Source organism: Sus scrofa, chromosome 3 (genome assembly GCF_054392235.1).
Source record: "Sus scrofa isolate SSC_HxYL_T2T_F1_AM1 chromosome 3, Sscrofa_HxYL_maternal_Yorkshire_Landrace_v2.0, whole genome shotgun sequence".
Classification (NCBI taxonomy): domain Eukaryota; kingdom Metazoa; phylum Chordata; class Mammalia; order Artiodactyla; family Suidae; genus Sus; species Sus scrofa.
In genome coordinates, this window is record NC_139385.1 from 60612125 (window position 1) to 60633991 (window position 21867).

Below are 21867 nucleotides of genomic sequence, written 5' to 3' on the forward strand. Positions count from 1 at the left end.
CCCGCAACCTGAGCACTGGCCTGTTTCCTCTATCTTGGACTGTGTTCATCTTCTGTTCTCTCTCAGTGGTACAAGAAGCCGGATTACAACCTGTTCACTCCATATGTTCAGCATCGTCAGCGAAACCCAAACCAGCCATTCTACATTCTGCATCCCAAATTTATATGGCAGCTCTGGGACATTATCCAGGAGAACACGCGGGAGAAGATCCAGCCCAACCCGCCATCCTCTGGCTTCATCGGTAAGTGGGTGTTAGACACGGGAGCAGCCAGGCGGGCCAGGGTGAGGCGTCAGGTTTGATAAAGGTACATTCATGCTGTGTCATAAGAGCGGTCAGAAGGCGTCTTGAGAGGGGAAATCGATTAACTGGAAAGAGGACAAAAACCCAGCTCCAGTCACGGGGGCTTCACAAACCAGCTCCACGTTTCGAGGTGCACAACAAGAACTGCTTTGTTTTTCTCTTGATGATGGGGGCACGGGACAGGCTCCACTGGTGACCCCTTTGCTCCCCAGGCACTGGGGGGAGGGTCACTTGCTGGTATTTAGCGGTGACACGGGGTGACCTCCCTCCCCTCTCTGGCCCCTTGGCAGGGATGGCAGGGAGGCCAGCTTAGCTGGATGATGACCTTGTGCTGCAGGTGGTGGCCTCGGGGTAACTGGACCCTTAACGGAAGCTCAGGGCTCCTGGCAGGCATGCCACACACGGGAAACAGAACTGCGGTTCCTCGGGGTGGAGGCCTGGGAACTCTCTGGCGTGCCCCACTGCTGATGTGGGGACAGGTCCGGGAGGGGATCTGCAGCCACTGGCCACACCAGAGTTGCAAGGTTTCTGGTGGGTCTGGGCTGGGCGGTGTTCAGCTTCCTCCACCAGTCAGCCAGCTCCAGTCTGCAACTCTGAGTCTGGACTTGACGTGACAGGACAACACACTCGGCTTACTGCATTAACGTTTTGCAGCCAGGCTTTGAGCCTCCAAGTTTTTGGTCCTACCCCATTTCTTTTCCCGTTTCAGCCTCTTGCCCTATTATTTCCAGAGTAGGTAACATGAAGGAGGCAATTAGATCCCCTTGGCAACATGAAAACTGCAGTCAAACCAAAGGGCAGTAATTTGGTCCATAAAGTTAGATCCTCTCCACCCTAATTCCAGTGAACTCACCAACCTGCAGCCTAACCTGGGCTCCAGAGTAGGTGCCTGTGCTTAACGGGGTATATAGGGAGGTGACACAGTTTGGTGACAGAGGCTGGCACAGGGGCATCGGAACTGAGGCTTTCGGAGTTTGGAGTGGGTTTGGGGAATATAATAATGTGAAATATTTTATGAAGAATTCCAGATCAAACTTACCAGTCCGTCCATTCTCCTCCGTGGGCGGCGCTCCCCCACCCATTTTAAAGTCCCACCTTTGACATGCTTTGTTTCCAGGTCCCTTTGTGAAATCCTAAGTTCTTGTCTTTCATGCAGCTTCACAGAGTCCTGTCAGTGTAGGAAGAAAGTGTAATCTAGTTGGTCAGCCAAGGATCAACCAATGGAATGAAGCCGAGACAGAACAAAAGGACGTGGGTACCGGAGTTCCCGTCATGGCTCAGCAGTAATGAATCCTACTAGCATCTCTGAGGACACAGATTCGATCCCTGGCCTCACTCACTGAGTTAAGGATCCGGCATTGCTGTGAGCTGTAGTATAGGTCACAGACTCGGCTCGGATCCTGCGTTGCTGAGGCTGTGGTGTAGGCCAGCAGCCACAGCTCCGATTTAACCTCTAGCCTGGGAACTTCCATATGCTGTGGGTGCAGCCCTAAAAAGACAAAAAAAAAGGGGGGGGAGGACATAGGGGTGCTGCATCATATCAGTGCCTTCCCAGGAATTCCTGTAGCTGATATGTGATTAGAGCGAGAGTTCGGAAATCCTTCCTATCCACCGTGCAGTTGGAACGCTTCCACTGATGTAGTCCTTGCGGGAGAACAGCATCCCCGTGTGTTTTGTGGGAAGAAGTCACGCCCCCGGCGGCCAGCTTCCTTTCCCAGCTACTCACTGAGCCTTCGGAGTTTCTGGGGGCCACTGCTCACCTCTGGCTTCCTTTCCAGGACCAAGCAGGTGGGCAGTTGGATGTCACTGCGGGGGTGGGGGCTGGGTGAGTGAGATTGCTGCTCTGCCTTCACTAGTTTTCCACCTGGGGGCGTTATTTGCTCCTCTGAGCTTCCTCCTGCTCCCCTGAGAAGTAGGAGTCATAGCACCACCTTTTCATCCTGTAGTTTGCGACTGTTCCTTATTTTCCAACATGGTCCAGTCCAGTCTGGCAGCTATTAGCCACATGCGGCTCTTTACATTTAAGGCGATTAGGATGCAGGAAGAGGAAAAAAATGCCCCTTCCTCAGTGCACTAGCACCATGTCACGCTCTGATAGCCATGTGCTCCTGGTGGCTATGGCTTGGGCAGCGTGTTGGGCAGTGTAGACCAAGGAAGGCTGTGACGTGCAGCAGTGCTACATTCTGCTGATCACAAAAGCATGAAAAGCATGTGGAGAAAGTCCTTAGGTCCCCGCTGGGCGGCTGTGGCCTGCGGGTGGACACATCTCGTAGAAGACGTGACACTGGCTTGAAGCTCTTGTCCCCGCCATATCTCTGTGAGAGACCCTCCAAGGGTGGGGAGGGGGTCAGGAGGCAGAGCCTGGGCAAGTCGTGCCCCCTGCTCGCGCACAGGTTGCCAACAAGCACCCCACAGATATTGGCGATGTCCGCACCTGCGCAGAAGCGCCCTGAAAGCCATCAATAAAATGACGTCACCACATCTCAGGAGAAGGTTTGAAAACCAGTGAGCCGCTATTCTCTGTTATCAAAGGTGCCTCCAAGTGCCTCTTCTCTTCGTCCCCAAGGTCACGTTGAGAAGCCATTGCCTCACCGTCTCACTACCGTGCCCTTTGCCAAAGCCCTAACCTCTGATGTCAGGGCCATGGGGCAGCAGGCCCCACGTCCCCTGTCCTGTCCCCCTGAAGCGGAAGCCGGCAGATCCCTTTCCTTCCCTGATGTGCATCTGCCTATGGGAAAAATAGATTCACATTTAATTCCTTATGTATCTACCCCCACTGCATATGTTTTCCTTATGTGTGTTTATGAACGTGCAGGTGTGAAATAGAGGGACTCTGACAGTTGACTAAGTTGACCATAAGAGACATGTCTTTTTATGGAATTGTTGTCGATGGCAGTTCAGTTCCCTGTGACACTGATCCCCTGCAGTGTCATGTTGTTAGTGTTATTCAGAGGCTGCTCCGGGGGTCTGGCCTCATCATGAGGAGGAAGGCAGTGAGGACAAGGAGAAAAGTGGCCCAGGCGGGTATAGACGGAGCCCCTCCTGGGTGCCAGGGACAGGGTGGACCTGAGGGGTGGTGGTGAGGAAACCAGGCAGGGGCTGCCTCCCTGGAGTTGACAGTGCAGGAGTGACAGGTGTGACACGGGTGTACGCACATAGGTCAAGTGTAATTACAGATTTTGATCAGGGGCTGAGAGGTGTCTGTTTTGCCCACGCTGTGATCCTGCTCTTAGCCTGGCACATAGTAGGTCCCCAAATCCGTTACCCCGTAAATGAATGAACGTTCTAGCACACATCAGGGTCACCCCGACGGCTTGTGTACTAATTGTCTAATGCTGTGAAGCAAGTTGCCCCAAAGCTTCCATCCTGAAAAGAACAAGGGGTTTATCATCTCAGTTTCCACAGGTCAGGAACCTGGGAGCCAATGAGCCTGATGACTCTGGCCCTGTGTCTCTCGTGAGGTTGCAAGCGAGTGTCTGGCGGGGTTGGCCAGTGTCCCTCCAGGATGGCTCCCTGGGGCCTTGGGTCCCACCACATGGCCCTCTGTGGGGGATGCTTCAGTGACCTCCCAACGTGGCCGTAGGCTTCCTCAGAACAAGGCTTTCCCAGCTTTGGGAGCAAGGAGGAGGCCACCATTCCTTCGAGGTCCTGCCTGTGACATAAGTCAGCCCCGTTGTAAGGGTAGAGCTACACAGACATGAATACCAGTTGGGGACCATTGGTGGCCTCGGTGGGGGCTGGCCACGGCAGCTTCCTGACAGCAGGTGACTGGACCCAGCCCTAGGGTTCCTGGGTAGGTGCAGAGGCAAGAGTTTGCGTTGCTAACAGGTCCTTAAGTGATGCTGACACTGTTCGTCCAGGGTCCACACTTTAAGAACAGTCTTCTGGCTTTTTAGAATCTTAAACTTGGAGAGAACTTCCAAAATCTAGTCCACAGATGGATTGATACCTGTGCCATCAAGGTGACTTGCATTTGGCTCAAGAGAGAAACACAGAATTCTTTCATAACCACTAAGACTCCACTTCCGCTCAGTCCCTGACTTTATACAGTGTTTAAACACATGTGGAATAATCCTTTTTAGTTGTGCTTAGTTAAAATGATACAACATATTACTAAAAATACTGTTTATTTGTAGCTTTGCCTTTTGAAATTTTGCAGCATTAAATCCTATATTCCAGCATTAGTAGCCCTTTAACAACAAACATTCTTTTTTTGTTTCTTTGAAGATGTAGCTCTAAAATTTACTCTGTTCATTACAAGGGGACCCATTTCCTGTCCTGAAAACTCACTGTAAAATGACACACGTGAGAGCTAAGTGTGAAAGAGGATTTTTGTTTGTGTATGTGATTGGTTGGTTGGTTGGTTGGTTGGATGGTTCTACCATCTTGGGGCCTGGGTTCTTGGATAGCCTGATGGGTGGCATTAAAGTTTGGGAAGCAACAAGGAAGGTCCCACCTCTCCTTGATTTCAGGAAACCAAGCTCTCAGTAATAATTGGGTCAACATGTTTTATTCAAAAAGCATAACATCTTTTATCATCGTTGACCAGTAACCCCTCACCAGCACCAGCAGTCTCCTTGATGACACACAAAGCATGTGGGCTGGCCCTGTTGTGAGGGGTGTGTTGTGTGAGAGTGTGTGTGTGTGTGTGTGTGTGTGTGTGTGTGTGTGTTCTGCTGGGAAAGGGAAAGCAATAAGCACTGAAGGGAAGAGGAGTTCGGGAGCAATTTCCGTTCAGGGCCCCTTCCAAGTGTCCCTTAGGCCATGTGGGCCTGGAGATGTTTCTCCATCAGTTTGTCCTTGAGCACAGTGACCTCAAGGGCAGGGCTTGTTTTTTCCTGGCTTCCGTAGGATCCATGTATTGTATCAGTTCCTGTGGAGAAGTTTCCTTTGGGGCAAGATGTCCTCAGGAAATCAGATTTGGGCACAGATTCTTAGTTTGCAACTAAACAAATCATTGTTTTATCTGCAAATAGGGGGACTTTTTCTACTTATAGAGGAAAGGGAGTAAGCTGTAGGTTTGGAAAAACAGATTTATCTGGCATAAAAAGAAAAAACTAGAAAGATGCTTATCTCTCCCACATCACTTTATGTGTATGCTGTGGTTAAGATCTTGGGCTCTGCAGAGACCAGAATCTAATCTCGGCACCACCCGCCAATGACCTTGACCTTCAGCAAGTCACTTAATGTCCCCAAACCTCAATTCTTCCAACTAGAAAATAATAGTATCTTTACTTTGAATTATCATGTGCCCAGTGTGATAGCCAATATTTGCTGTCTACTCTTATTGGGTGGTACCCCACCTAAAACTCTGTGCTCAGTCAAACAAGACTGCTGTCCCAAATATAAAAAGGCCATTCTTTCAGTAAAATGTATGATCAGGGTGATAAGAGATCTTTGTTTTCTCTGATATTACAGAGACCATGTCATTACATCAAATAAGTACATCATAATGTATGCCTTTCTTTCACTGTCGAGTATTTAGATTGTTTCTAATCATTTGATATGATGAAACAGTCATATTGATGAGTCATTACTATATCCGTGGACTAATACATAATACACACTATCATTTATCCTGTATGTGAATGTATAGACTTTTCTTTCCTTTAAACTCTTTCCTTGAGACAAATTCTCAGGAGCAAAGGGTACGACATGTTGATAGTTGTTGGTAAGCATTGACTTATGACTTTTTCTTTGACCTCTGACCAGAGGCCATATCTGTCCTTCCTGATCACAGACAGAGGCTCACTAGTAAGGGCCTGGAGATGTATTGTGTGTCCCCTCTCCGCCTCCAGAAGAGCAGTGCAGGGATCTTTACCCGTCTTGCACTGCACAGGTTTTTTTAAAACTAGAAGGAAGGAACATGGTTCAAGGTCATCCGTGGGACCTGTTTCTTGGGAACAGCCCTTCTGTGAAGCCTCAGCTGGGACACTGCTTGTTCTCATAGGAGGAGCCTTCCTCTCTCAGCCCTGGTTGGATACAGAGATTTCCTCCTGCGGTTTGGTCCTAGGAGGTCGTTTTGACTGCACCGTGGCTGACAGGATAAGGAGTCCCTTGGTTTTGACATAGCCCTCATAGAGACTGCTATTTCTGTAGAAGGTCCGTGAGCTCACCTGGGGCTCTGAAGGTGGCTGAATTGTTCTGCCACCTGCCTGCAGTGAGGCACCCAGCCATGCAGAAGGCCCCAGTCTAAACTTCTGGCTGGGGGCAGAGAGCCTCTGTGGATAGGCCGGGGGCACAGACCCAATCAGCAGCTTAGAGATGGCACTGGCATTAGCCTCAAGTCGGCCGTACTTTCTTGTAGGAGCTACCAACACCTCCTCTCACCTTTTTAAAAGGCACCCTCTATTGGTTATATTGGACATCGTATTTCTAGGTTTCATAGATGCAAACACTGCAATTTCAGGCTCTCTAGTATATACGCAAGAATAATCAGCTTAAAAACAGGTCATAACTTCCTTTCTTTCCCATTTTATTTCGCATGTGTGGCTCTAATTTGCCAATATATCGTCCAAACTCAGATGCTAACACAAAATAATAAAACGTTAACACAAAATAATAAAACGTTAACACAAAATAATAAGCCATTTAACATCTGTATTTATGAGCATGTAAACTCAATTCTGTTATGTTGATTAGGAACAACTTTTTACATTTTCCTGTAAATAATGAATCCTGAATGTATGTAACCATCCAATAGTACAATATAAATGAGCTGAAAATTGGCCTTCAGGTATTAATCCTGCATGGTATGAGTTTACTTAATACAGTAGATGCTTCTTAAATTATTATTTTATTACCTAAAATACAAATTTCCAGACTACCTTTTTTATTATGGCCACACCTACAGCATATGTAAGTTCCCAGGCCTAGAACTGAATCTAAGCTACAGCTGCAGCAACGCCAGATCCTTTAACCCACCTTGCCCAGCCAGGGGTTGAACCTGCACCTCCATAGCAACCCCAGCCACTACAGCCAGATTCTTAACCCACTGCACCACAGTGGGAACTCCCTCCAAACCACTTTCTCATGACAGATGTTTTCAAGAAATATCACTTAAAACATCACCTTTGCTCCTTAAATAATCTTTATTATACTTCTCGTTATTTTCTATCTTATGGTGTGGAAACCACAAAACGGCTCTAGATTTCCGCCAGACCAGCATATTCAGTACACACACCCTTCGCCTTCAGCCCTCATTCAGAAACAGGTTTTGTAGTGTTTTATTGGTTAGTCTCAGAAATTTTGAATTTACCTTACCTATACATTATGTTCCAGTGTTAGCTGGAATTGTTGAAAGTCAGTATCTTTCCTGCCACTTGCGTTATGTTTTAGTTATGTCCTTGGGTTATTTTGCGACTCATTAAAAGAGTATGTTGGAGTTGTGTTTGTGGCTCAGCGGATTAAGAACCCGACTAGGATCCATGAAAATGAGGGTTTGATCCCTGGCCTCGCTCAGTGGATTAAGGATCCTGTGTTGCCCTGAGCTGTGGTGTAGGTCACAGATGCAACTCAGGTCCCGCATTGCCATGGCTGTGGTGTAGGCCAGCAGCCTCAGCTCTGATTTGCCCCCTAGCCTGGGAACTTCCATGTGCTTCAGGTGCAACCCTGAAAAGCCAAAAATAAATACATAAATAAATATGCGTATTGAGGAGAAAATTCTATTATCGTTAATGATTTTGGATGTTGCTTTCAGTACCTTACCAGTGAAAAGGAAGACAGTTTTAGTGTGATCACAAAGGTGAACTCTGCTAAACTCTGGCACACAAAACGCTTCTATATACATAAAGCAGAATTTTAGAGGAGAAACCTCCTTCTTTCAGAATTCGTGATAATCTGAACATGGGTTGAAGTTTGCTTGTCACCCAGGTATTGGACATGTAAATAAGTGTACATACTGCTTGTTATGCTGAATCCTATAATGTGACATTCTATGAAGACCAGCAGAAATGCTTTTTAATTGGTTTAATAACTATATTGAATTATACAACATTTTAAAACATGTAACTTGGCAAGTGAATGCCACTTGAGTCATCATTGCCCAGGAAAAATGTGCACTTTTTTTCCTTCAAATGAATCCCTCATTTGTACATGAGGACTCATTTGTAAAAAACTAGCCCAAGAAACAACATGAATTGAATGATGTTCAAAAGATTTTTAAGAGCTGGCCTCGTGCCTATTTGACTGGCTTGGAAAAATATATTAAAAGGTGTCTAAATATTGATCTGCCTCTCAAAAAGTCTGGCTCCACATAGAAAGCAGTAAAATTTGATGAGCGAGGAAAGCAGTTACTTTGTGGTAGTCCATAAACAAAATGATGTAACATAAAGGTTCCCTAAGTGATGTTTTGAAAAATTCTTTACAGGAGTTCCCGTCGTGGTGCAGTGGTTAACGAATCCGACTAGGAACCATGAGGTTGCGGGTTCGGTCCCTGCCCTTGCTCAGTGGGTTGACGATCCGGCGTTGCCGTGAGCTGTGGTGTAGGTTGCAGACACAGCTCAGATCCCGCATTGCTGTGGCTCTGGCGTAGGCCGGTGGCTACAGCTTCGATTCGACCCCTAGCCTGGGAACCTCCATATGCCGCAGGAGCGGCCCAAGAAGTAGCTAAAAAGACAAAAAAAAAAAAAAAAAAAAAAAAAAAAATTCTTTACAGAACCACACAGCATTAGAAGACTTATATTCATTTTGCTTTTTAGGTAATCCTGAGCAGCCTTAAGAAAGGAAATTAATTAATTAATTTTTTAAAAAATATATATATACACATATATATGGAGTTCCTGTCATGGCTCAGTGGTTAAGGAACCCAACTAGTATCCATGAGGACGAAGGTTCGATTCCCAATCTCGCTCAGTGGGTTAAGGATCTAGTGTTGCCGTGAGCTGCAGTGTAGGTCACAGATGTGGCTGATATCCCCACGTTGCTGTGGCTATGGTATAGGCCAGCAGCTACAACTCTGATTCGACCCCTAGCCTGGGAACCTCCATATGCAGCGGGTGTGGCCCTAAAATAGCAAAAATAAAAATAAAAATACCAGTTTTAGCATAGCCAGATGTGACTTCCCCTGTGGGGCTGGCTCGGGTAAATGAGTAGGAAAGAAGGTGACTGTTGAGTTTACATATGGTGAGATCTTCGCAGAAAGGGTTCAGCGTGCAGGCCTGACTGCTGATCATCAAGGAGCCCTGCTGGCAAGATGACCCTTGGCCCCCGTACCTGAGAGGTTTGGGTCTCTGTGCCCACACTGTCTCTGCAGCAGTGGGGTCTGTGCCCAGCACCTGCTTCCTCTGGAGGCCAGGTTGCTGGTGTGTGCCTGTGTGACCAGCTCCGCCTCCAAACCTGAAGCTCAGAGTCGCTGCACAGCTCCCTGGACAGCGGCGTTCCACGAGTGCGCCTGCGCGAGTCCACTGCGCGGGGTCTTCAGTGTCCCCTGGGGGGCGGCATTCCACGAGTGCGCCTGCGCGAATCCACGTGGGGGAGGGGGCTCCGAAACCTCGCGCCCAGTGTCCCCTGGACCTCGCCCGTGTGCCTTTCCTTTTGCTGGTTTTCCCTTGTGACCTTCTGTGGTAATAAACCACTGACCATGAGCTGGGCCCAGTGGGTCCTCGTAGCAAATCATCAAACCCAGAGGCGGACTGGGGAGGTAGGTGGGTGGGAGGTGGCGGACAGGGCCCCGGATCCGTGTCATTCAGGGATCATCTGAGAAACGTGTTGGTGGTGGTTACATCATTTATGGATGACAGGGCCCAGCATCAAGGCATCACAGCCCCTCGGAAAACAGGCTGGCAGCAATGCTTAGATGTTTTTCTCGGTACAATAGTTAAGATGCTTTCTACTAGTTCTTGGCTTTGGGGGGCGGGGGTTGGGTTTTTTTTATTTTGGGGTTTGTTTGGGTTTTTTTGGCCACTCCCGCAGCATGTCAGTTCACCGTGCAGGGATCAAACCCTTGCCACAGCATCGATCCCAGTCACAGCAGTGACAATGCCAGATCCCTACCCCTGAGCCTCCAGGGAACTCCCAAGATGCTTTCTTCAAGTCATCCTAAGAACTGGAGGTTGTGGGCTTGCCACCTTTTTTAAATTTAAAGGTCAGGTCTTCAGTTTACCTTTTATTTTCCTCAAAGGAACTTTCTCTAAATCCCCAGTTCTCGATACGTGCTGAGTTTAGGTGAAGAGCCTTGACAGTACTTGAAGGCCCCGGTCTCTCCCAGTCCTGTCCCCCTCCCTTCCCCAGTCAGTACTGCCCACACCCCCTTTCTCTACCACACTCTCCGCATTGTGCCACACCTGTTAGGCACCTCCAGACAGTGCCACCCACCTAGTCCCTCTTTTTAACGCAGGAAGAGGTTTCCCTTCAGGGTTTTGTGTTCAGCTAAGTGCTGTTAACTCACAGGAAAAGCAATGTGAAGATTCAACCCCATGTAATACTAGTGGCCTATTTATTACGTGACAGAATCTGAATCTAAACTCAAATTTCTATGTAATATCTGCCTTAATAAATGAGAACGTGAGAGTTCTCACTGTGGGGCAGTAGATTAAGATTCTAACTTCAGTGGCTCGGGTCACCGAGGAGGTGCAAGTTCGATCCCTGGCCCGGCTCAGTGGCTTAAGGATCTGGCATTGCTGCAGCTGCAGCATAAGTTGCAGCTTCAGCTCAGATTCAGTTCCTGGCCGGGCCTTCCAAATACCAGGGGTACAGCCATTTAAAAAAAAAAAAAAAAAAGATGGAGAAAGAAGAGTAGGATGGTCACAGGAACCCATACGTTCCTAGGGGAACACAGAATGAGATGGAAAACCATTGCTACCATGTCTTTATCAGATAAGCAAAAAACAGGAAGAAGTAGGCAGACCCCTCAAGATAAGTACCCACTTCCTGAACCTCTGTTGGCCTTCAGTTTGGACTGCCATGAACTACCTGGCAAGGTTCTGTATTTCTGAAGCTCTAGAGGTCATTTTAAAGTATTAAGTATTTAGGAGTTGCCGTCGTGGCGCAGTGGTTAATGAGTCCGACTAGGAACCATGAGGTTGCGGGTTCGGTCCCTGCCCTTGCTCAGTGGGTTAATGATCCAGTGTTGCCGTGAGCTGTGGTGTAGGTTGCAGACGCGGCTCGGATCCTGCGTTGCTGTGGCTCTGGCGTAAGCCGGTGGCTACAGCTCCGATTCAGCCCCTAGCCTGGGAACCTCCATATGCCTCGGAAGCGGCCCAAAGAAATGGCAAAAAGACAAAAAAAATAAAAAATACAAAAAAAATAAAGTATTAAGTATTTAGGTGAGAATAAGAATGTATATATATAGTATGTATACATATGTATGACTGGGTCACTTTTACGTACAGCAGAAATGGTCAGAACATTGTAAATCAACTATAATAAATGTTTTAAATAATAATAAGTAAAATATTAAGTATTTAAGAGGTCTCTTGTGGAGCAGTGGGGTAAGGATCCAATCCTGTCACTGATGTGGCGTGGGTTTGATCCCTGGCCTGGGAACTTCCACATGCCATGGGCATGGCCAAAAAATAATAGTAAACTAAAACATGAAGTACTCATATGTGAAAATGCTAAAGTGTACCTACTTACAGTAAAATCATAACTTTCAGCCCAATCTTATGACAAAAATCTATATTGTCTAATAAATACGTGATTTATAATGCAGTCATTCACTAGCAGCAAGAACACACTCTCTGGAAGCCTTTCTAGGAAACAGTCATGAATTCCAGCATCTAGCAGCTCTTCAAGGCCATGATAGTAGGCAGGACTAACACAGGCAGGAAGTACCCCAAGGTCCTTCATAGGTGGTGTGGGTAGCAGTTTCACCGAGATTAATGTCCAAGCTACAGAGGTCCAGTCACTTAGGAGACAGTGTGGGGATCCCTTATAGCAGAGGTTTTCAAAGAACACACATGTGAGCCCAGCCTGGTCCCCCACACATGCTCAGTGGACCAACATTGGTCCAGAAACATTTGTAATTGGTCTACAACTAGGCCATTGTAGAAACTGACAGTATTTGGAAGATTTGATGGCAATTTGACATAGCATGGCATCCTAGCATGATGAAGAATGATCATTCTTCTCGTAGGTCCTTGTTCTTGTATTTGTTTTTGTTTTTGTTTTTTGTTTTTTTTTTTATCTTTTGTCTTTTTTTGTTGTTGTTGTTGTTTTGTTGTTGTTGTTGTTGCTATTTCTTGGGCCGCTCCCGCGGCATATGGAGGTTCCCAGGCTAGGGGTTGAATCGGAGCTGTAGCCACCGGCCTACGCCAGAGCCACAGCAACGCGGGATCTGAGCCGCATCTGCAACCTATACCACAGCTCATGGCAACGCCGGATCATTAACCCACTGAGCAAGGGCAGGGACCGAACCCGCAACCTCATGGTTCCCAGTCGGATTTGTTAACCACTGCGCCACGAAGGGAACTCCTGTTCTTGTATTTGAAAGAAGTGCTGCCTGTGACGAATAGGAGCTTTCTGAATGGCCCCTCCTCACAGACAGTTTAGGAACGCTTGTTAAAAGTCCTGTTTCCTGGAGTTCCCTTTGTGGCTCAGTGGTTAACAAACCCGGCTAGGATCCATTTGGATGCAGGTTCTATCCTTGGCCCTGCTCAGTGGGTTAAGGATCCAGTGTTACCGTGAGCTATGGTGTAGAGCAGACGCAGCTCGGATCCCGTGTTGCTGTGACTGTGGTGGAGGCTGGCAGCTATAGCTCCCATTCAACCCCTAGCCCTAGAAAGCAAAAAAAAAAAAAAAAATCCTGTTTCTTGGACCCCAACCTTTTTCAGTGGAACCCAGGTCTCTGGGGACAGGGACAAGTCTAGGAATCTGCATTTTAGCAAGCTGCTGGAGTTGCCATTGTGGCACAGTGCCCATGAGGATGCAGCTTTGATCCCTGGTCTCACTCAGTGGGTTAAGGATCTGGCACTGCCACAACCATAGGTTGCAGATGCAGCTCGGATGCGGTGTCACTGTGGCTGTGGCCTAAGTCAGCAGCTGCAGCTCTGATTCGACCCCTAGCCTGGGAACTTCCATATGCTGTGGGAGCGGCCTTAAAAAGAAAAAAGAAAATGAAAAGCAAGCTGCCCTTTCACACTGAAGGCTGAGAGCTGCTTTCGAGGAGGGACAGCGACATCCCTCAGGTATAAGGACATCCCTTAAGTATAATGTTGGCGCCGCTGGAGACCAGAGTTGCAGAGGCGACACCTGGCACGCACCAGCCACAGTCCCCCTGGATGAGGCTGTGTTATGGGCTGACAGTAACAGGGATGTGGTTTCTAGACCCAGTTCCAGGCTCGTATCAGATGCCTTTGTGCAAGACACAGCCTGGAAGCCTCTTCACAGGGCTGCAGCTAAACTGTTGTAATAAGTGTGCAGATAGAGGACATACAGAGCGTGCAGGACAGGCGGCTGTGATGCTTTGATGTGGCCCCGCACCGCACCTCAGGGAGGGAGGGCAGCCGGGCTGGGCCAGCGCGAACCTGATGGGCAAATGCTGAGCCATCCTTGGCTCCTCAGATGCCCAGAGACACACACAGCAGAGGCATCCTCGCTCATCAAAGGTGGGTAACAGGAATGGAAGGATGTAATTCTCCAGGCATGTGGCTTTCTCATCCATTGTGTCAGTTCCTTATGGATGGTCTCGTGGGGAAGAGAGAAGTGTTCGTGGAGCAGCCACGCTGAGCAGGAAGCAGAGGTCCCGTCACCTGTGCCTTGCTCCAGGCTGGTGCCCACCCCTTGGTGACTTTGAGAGGAAGGTCCCTGGTTCACGCCGGGTCCCACCTGAACCACGGTCACATTGGACTGGCCCACAGAAGGGGGAGGGCAGGAGGGAGCCAGTAGGACCAGGCGGGAAGGAGGGGCTGACCATGACCTGAAGGTTGGACGCTGCCCTTGGAACAGCTCTTCTGCTTCCTGGAGCTTGACCTGAAGACTCTCTTTCCCCCCCTTAGGACCATGGTTTACTCTCAGCCACAGCCTTGTGGCCGTCAAGTCAGGCACGTGCTAACATCTTCTAAATGGGACATCACTGTCCTCTCTGCCACTCCCCACCCCACCCACAGCATCCACTTCACCCGTCACCCACCTGGCGGAGCCTGCAGGTTCAGACGTCAGTGCCCCCGAAAGTTCCTGGATCCCCAGGTGGCAGGAGTCATTCCCCTCCCTCTGCATGCTCCAGTGGTGGGAATTTTCATGGTGCAAACAGGATTGATTAATTAGAAATACGATTGCCCCCTGGAGGCAAACCTTGTCTGTAACAGAACTCACTGTGTGACTATGTTTTCGTAACAAGGGCTATACTTTGAAGGCTGTTAACAAAGGTGATGGTGGAAGTAGGAAAAGAAAGCTCTTAGGGCGTTCCTGTTGTGGCTCAGTGGTAACGAACCCAACTAGTATCCCTAAGGATGCAGGTTCGATCCCTGGCATTGCTGTGAATTCTGGTGTGGTCGCTGCAACTCGGATTCAATCCCTAGCCCAGAATGTCCATATGCCGCATGTGTGACCCCCCCCAAAAAAAAAGAGGAAGGGAGGAAGGAAGGAGGTGGGGGAGGGAGGAAGGATGGAAGGAAAAGAAAAAGGAAGGAAGGAAGAAAAGCTCTAGAAAGAAAGGAAGGAAGAAAGAAAAAGAAAGAGAGAAAGAAAGAAAGAAAAGCTCTTTAGCTGAGATCCAGAATGAGATTTGCTCAGTGATGATGCAGTTTTATAGTTATTTGAAACTTTGGGGAGGGGGAAAGAAATGAAAGCAACTTTAATCTTCCCTGTCCAGCACCTGTTTGATTGATAGTCAGCTTTTTATAACACATTCCTTTTTTGGGTCACAGTCCTCCCCTTACAAATCAGGTGGGCATGCAGGTGGAAGGTGACAGTGTGACAGTGATGTTCTCCCTTGGGGATGCAGGTCTGTCTGTCTGTCCTGTCCTGATGTTCAACCACTTTATCTTTTCTTCTCTTGGTCCTGGACTCCCAGTGGTCAACAAGGACAAAAGACTGTATAACAGCCTCAAGTCTTAACAGGTCCCTAAACCAGCTGCACACATGCCCCTCACTGGAAGTTAGAACTTTAGAGCCACAAAGTGAGGATGACAAAGGAGGAAAGGCAGAACAGGCATCTTGGGCCACCCCTACCCTTTCATCACTTCTCCAGAAACACCCCCACCCACCACTTTCAAAAGCAGGAAAGCAGATGGTATAATCATTCAACAAGCATGGATCCTTAAGTCTCCACCGGACACCCTGCTCCCCACTCCTAACAAAAGATGAATAGGGTGCAGAGCTGACCTCAAATCCTCCGCATCTAGTGGGAAGGGCAGGTCTCAGATGGCAGTGAAGAAGACAGAGCATAGACTCACAAGGAGGCCAGGACCCTGGCCCTGCCCCCACAGCGGGGGCCCCTCCCCAGTCGCTCACGGCCGTCTCCCCTCCCCCACAGGCGTCCTGCTCATGATGAGCCTGTGCAGCGAGGTGCACGTCTACGAGTACGTCCCGTCGGAGCGGCAGACCGAGCTGTGCCACTACCATGAGCTGTACTACGACGCCGCCTGCACGCTGGGCGCCTACCACCCACTGCTCTACGAGAAGCTGCTGGTGCAGCGGCTCAACACGGGCGCGCAGGGCGACCTGCACCGCAAGGGCAAGGTGGTGCTGCCCGGGCTGCGGGCTGTGCGCTGCCCGCCGGGTGCCTGAGGCCCGCCTGTCCAGCCGGCTCTGCATCCGGAGATGCTGGAAGGCGCCCTGGAGGCAGCGGCCTTCCGCCTGCAGCTGTAAGGTAGTGCTGGCCGTGGTGTCCGTCCCTTTTTAAGCCATCGAGTTCTGACAACTGCTTTGAATATAGAAATGGAATTCAAAGGAATAAACTCAAGAAAGATGTAAAAAAAATTTTTTTTTAAAGGAGAGCTGGGAGAAAAAAGCAAATTATTACAAACAGGTGCATAGCTCCTGAATGTCACTCTTGTCTTTATGGTGGGCACCTCAGTAGTCAGGGCTGGTTTCAGCTTCAGGGCTCAGTGACACGCCTGACACATGGTTTGTCCCTGGAGGGTCAGTCCCTGTCACAGCTGCTGTGTCACAGGCACATGCATTTCTTGTGAAAGTCCCTAGGGGAGAGGACGTACTTTGGACTGTCACCCAGCTGTGTCTGTGGTCACACAGGACCCCCCCCCACACACACACAGCACATCCCATGAGGGCTCTCCGGCCCCTGGCCTCTCCATCTCTGCTCCCCGCTGCCCAGCGAGGGCTTTGCTCTGTGTATTTCTAAAATTCACACCTTTCTAAAGCCGTGGAGTACCTTTCCTGAGCGAGCAGTCCAAGAAAAGCTGACGCGAGAAGCAGCCCCAGGAAGCACCTTGTTTTCTTGCACTATTTCCTTAGTTGATTGGGAGGCCCCCAGGCGCCGGAACACAGCGGCAGGTAAATACAGATTTGGGGGCAACAGGGCCATCCTGGACCCCAGCTTTTCTGGCCTCACCTGCCAGCTCGCCCTGAAGTCTTCTAGCTACAGGTGCTCTCCTGACCCCATAGGGGGGATTCCTTCCAGCCCGGAGCCATCCCTTTGTGTCCAGGGCTGCACAGATATCTGTCTCATGCATTTTTCTTGCAGGTTCCTATCAGCTGTTGGCATCCTGACAGTGATGTGCTGCTTTCCATGAATTCTTCCTGCAGACAGATGTTTAAGAATCCCACCCTTGGTTTTTTGTTTTTGGGTTTTTTTCGCTTTTTAGGGCTGCATCCACGGTATATGGAGGTTCCTAGGCTAGGGGTCAAATCGGAGCTACACTGCCAGCCTACACCACAGCCACAGCCACAACCACAGCCACACGGGATCCTAGCCTTGTCTGTGACTACAGCTCACAGCAATGCCAGATCTTTAACCCACTGAGCAAGGCCAGGGACTGAACCCACATCCTCATGGTTCCTAGTTGGGCTCATTAACCACTGAGCCACGAAGGGAACTCCAACCTCACCCTTGTTTTCACAGCTATGTTTTACATTGGCAACATAACAAAGCCATATACTTCATACAGTTGCGCGAACGCCTCACACTTTCCCAGCCTGGAAAATAGTATATACCTCCAAGGGACAGGCAGGAGCAGGAAGCTTGTCACCCAGTGTGTTCACTGAACCAGTTTGTTTTGTTGTAATCTCAACTTTCGTCACGGATACAGTGGGGGGCGGGGAGTGTTTTTACTGTGATTCTAATGAAACAGAGACATTTTGGAATACTTAGTTAAACATGTGATTTCAATCTATAACCAAAATATATCTCAGTGGTACAGTGAGGGGTTCTGGTCAATGACAGGAGCAGCTTAATTCAGTATGTGCTCCTTTGCAAGTCTGTGGATTTCAGGAGAGTTTAGTGCAAAAGGGTTTTTGTTCCAAAATGAGTTATTTTCCTGAGCAAGAGTGGTTGACAGAAGCTGGTTGCTCTGTCCGGTTGGTCTACACCACAGAAATCGGGTCTGGTCCCAGCCCTGTCTTGCGGCTTACTGTCAGAGCGAATTCGAGGGTCATTGAAAAGCCTCAGTGGTGACAGTATCCCCTAAAAGCCCACCTGGAGAGCTTTGCTTCCAGGCCTGTGAGAAGGGATGGCTAATTCTGTCCAGAACGTTGGTTTCTGTCTGAGCAGACGTGGCCAGACCACTTTTCTCCCTGGATTCCCGAAAGAGCGAGATCTTGTCTTGTCCGCTATTTAGCAAGTGATGCGTTCAGTGACTCTGGGCGCTGGGAGGTGGCTCTGACTGGGGATGAGCAGTCCAGCCACTTTGTCCCTCCCTGGACCCTCCAAGATCTGCCCCTCAGATGCTTATGACGTTCCTTTAACAGTCTTCCTACCTGATTTCCCCACTGGCCTCTCTCTGTCCAGGGCTGCCCCTTAGGTGGCATGAGATCATGGGCCGGGAAAAGGTACCAGGGGTCCATGTAAACAGTCAAGTTCAAAAGCCCCAAAGTACACTTCAGAGATCTTTAAATACATTTTGTTGTAACACATGTACTTTAAAACAAACTTTCAGTCTCACAGAGGTCATAAGGAAGACTGGAGAACATAAGAAAATTTAATGCAAAGTTTTGGATTTATTATGGCCTTGAAAACCATTATGGGGTCTGGGCTCTGGTAGACACTGAGAAAATGGGGTGCACGTATGACTATAACATGGGCTGGACTTTCTTCTTTGTAAAAGTTTAAATTGCGTAGCTGCTCAAAAGTACTAGGCAGTTAGAGCTGATGGGATGACTGTTTCTCGTGTTAACCAGATTGGTTCTAAGTGGCAGCATGTGGCCAGACCTTAAGTCCACAAGTGCCCCGTCTACTGACCTGCAATAAACACAGGGTCCTTCCACGCAGGAGTTATGGGAAATGGTGCCCTGCTCTTTTCTTCCAGGCTTCGCCCCTTCCAACCACCCACCTCTCTGTGAAGGGATGCCGATAATCAGAAGCCATTAAGTGGTGGCCCTTTTATCACGCTCAAGACTGCTGAGGTCAGGTGGCTTTACATTTCCAGAATTTCACTTACTTTTTTGTTGCTGTTGTTACCACAGTGAAACAGACACTGACCTGAGTGACAACTCGTCTCCAGTTTCTCCCCAGCACAGTTCCCCGGCCCCTTCCAGATAGGAGGGACAGTCCCCAGGGAATGCCAGCATGTCACCTTCCCCTCAGGTGCAGGGAAGGAGATGGACAGCGAGGAGCTGCAGGTACAAAGCACAGCCTCAGGGTGAGTGCTGAGAGGGCTTTTGCTCACCTTTTGGTCATGAGGTCTGTCCTCGTCCGCTGGACATAGAGCTCAAGGACCCCGAGTCCACAGCTCTGGCCATGCGTCCTGCACCTCAGCCCATCAGTAGGAGCTTCCTCTGTCCCACACTTTCCAGTGGTCATTGTCACGGTAGCCTAGCATCTGGACAAAGCCATGCTGAAATCATCATTAGCATTTTCAAAATTGGGAATGAAAGTAACTGTTGGAAGCTGCCCCAGCTCACCCGGTTACATGTTCATAAGCCTGTTCATCTGGGTGGAACAGATTAATAACCTGATGCTGTGGGCTGACCCGGGCAGAGACACTCACAGCCACTGAATTAATTAGGTCCTCTTTGGCTGTGTCAGGTGGAATCTGGCTCACGTGAGTCATGGCAGGTGGTGGAGGAATTTCATGTGCATATAAGACCCAATTAAAGCTCTCTCCTGCCCTTTTTTTTTTTTTTTTTTTTTTTTTTTCCTGCTTTTTAGAGCCATGGATGCGGCATATGGAAGTTCCCAGGCTCGGGGTCAAATTGGAACTGCAGCTGCCAGCGAACACCATAGCCACAGCAACACCAGATTCAAGCCGTGTCTGTGACCTACACTACAGATCACGGCAATGCTGGATCCTTAACCCACTGAGCCAGGCCAGGGATCGAACCCACGTCCTCGTGGATACTAGTCGGGTTCATTACTGCTGAGCCACAATGGGAACTCCCTCTCCAGCCTTATTCTTAGAGATCAACGCACAGTGCACGGTTGGGGCTGGTGGCCAGGGTGACCTGGAACCGTTGCAGCTTAGCTGTGGAGAGAGGTGGAGCCAGCAGTTGGGAGATTCGTCCAGAAACACATGACTGAATGTATAGGCCAGACAGTATCTGAATATTTTCATCATATGGATGATGTTGTCTCTCACTTGCTGATAACTTAGGACTCCTAGTGGTTCCACAGCTGATGAGGGTGGCTGCCTGTAGAAATCAAGCGCTTAGGTAAAGTATTCCTGAGTTCAAAGTTGCTTTTTATACCTTGGATATTTCCATCGTGAAATTATTTTGCATGTTTCTGTCTCTCGGGTATTATTTCCACAATTTGGTAAATGAAAGGTATTTCTCTTTCAAGGAAATAAGTTGTGAGTTCTGAACTCTTGTTTTATTAAGTGGATGAAGCCTTTTAGTAAGAAGAAATGATCCAGCAACCTTCGCGACCAGCTTGGGCTAATGGAATTTAAAGAATTAAAGATACCGATACAGTTCTTATTCTTGTTACAAACAGTGTGTATGTAGATATAGTTATGTAATTGTATATATACTTATCTACACACATGGTTGCTTTTCTGTTGTCTTTTGTCATCCCACTTTCTTTCTGAAATGTTTACAGTAAATTTGGTTTTAATTATGCAAACAGCAGCTTTTTAAGAGAAGTAAGTAAATGTTAGGTCCTTCTGTTTAAACAACCACAAAAAAGAAGGCTTCCCCTACATTCATTTTGCACGGTTCAGGCCACATGAACAAGTGCAGCAGAAATATCGAAACGGCATTGGAAGGGTTGAACTACTGCCTGAAGGTTGCATCCTCATCAGAAGCCTAACTTGACTGTGAACTTTGATGGGAAATTGATGGAGAGCTCCTGGCTTTTGCAAGATTGGGGAAGAAACTCTTACTCAGTTCTATGGAAAAAAGTCATCTTACTAGGAAGGTTTCACACAAATTAACCGCATGGGAACTGTTAAAACCTAACATTCATGATCCCACACATTCTCTTGTTCTTGAGATAAAATACGTACGAATTCTTTCCAGTGGAAACCAGTGAACTTTTTTAACAGCTTTGGGAGTTTTTTGGTATAATAATTTTTTTACCAGAAATGTGTCCTCTGCAGACTACTTAAGGCTTGAGGTTTTCCAGGAGTCCCATTTTAAAAGTGTTTATACACGGTTTAACACTTTGCTATTTTCTATTTTGGTTTTGTATATTTTTATGTGTACACAGTGTACAGACTTTTCTCTTGTAAATAAAACATGTTCACGATTTGTCTAGAAGTTTCTGTTTTCATTTGGAGAAGCTGCACATACCGGCGGGCTGTCCCTTGGGGGGCGGGGGGGGGGGGGAGGCACAAAGCCGAGATCTGATTGGAAGATTGTCAAAAGAGTCACACCAGCAGGACTTCAGGCGCTGAGTGTGGACACAGCCGGGCCTGAGACAGAGGTGGGGTCCATCACTCTCCCAGAAGTTCACTGCCAGACCAGAACAGCCCCAGTGAAAGCCATCAGAAAAGGCATCACTAGGCTGACAGCTCCTGATGTTGACTTGGTTATCCAAGCATTTCGATTGATTGATTGCCTCACAGGTGACAGGGCTTTTAGTCTCAGACAATTTAAACAAGTGATTTGAGGAAAACCTGGAGACATGGAAGGCACCTGACCCATCACATGTCACCTGCCCCTTGCTGTCTCCCTACTTGCCACCTGAAGGGCATCAGTTAATTAGGCTCCGAGAAATTGCTCTTTCTGGTGCGAATGTGAGGGAACCCTTGAAGACAGGGCCCAGGGTTTGACCTGGGCAGCTGGGGAGCCGGGGAACAAATCCCCTCTTATGGTTATGCTGGACCAGAGGGGCTCCCACACCCCGGCTTGTCCTCAGGCTTTACCCCCTGCAGGATGGCAGCCTGCTTCCAGCTCATTCAAATCTGGACAAAAAAAAAAAAAAAATAAGGGGGAGTTCCTGTTGTAGTGTAGCAGAAACGAATCCAACCAGGAAACAGAAGGCTGCAGGTTCGATCCCTGGCCTCCCTCAGTGGGTTAAGGATCCAGCATTGCTGTGAGCTGTGGTATAGGTTGCAGACGCAGTTCAGATC

The 21867-nt window shown here is 48.4% G+C and overlaps 1 protein-coding gene across 5 annotated transcripts in view; it reads left to right on the top strand.

Moving 5' to 3' along the window:
- The window catches only part of ST6GAL2 (ST6 beta-galactoside alpha-2,6-sialyltransferase 2), a 76080-nt gene extending 55028 nt beyond the window's left edge, over positions 1–21052 (top strand). For all 5 annotated transcript variants that reach the window (XM_021087112.2, XM_003124855.5, XM_005662348.4 and 2 more), the window contains exons 5-6: positions 67–241; positions 15714–21052. In XM_021087112.2, coding sequence (XP_020942771.2) covers positions 67–241; positions 15714–15967 — 429 coding nt within the window. In that variant the 3' untranslated portion in view covers positions 15968–21052. The remainder of the gene's footprint in view (positions 1–66; positions 242–15713) is intronic.
- Positions 21053–21867: the final 815 nt, after the last annotated feature.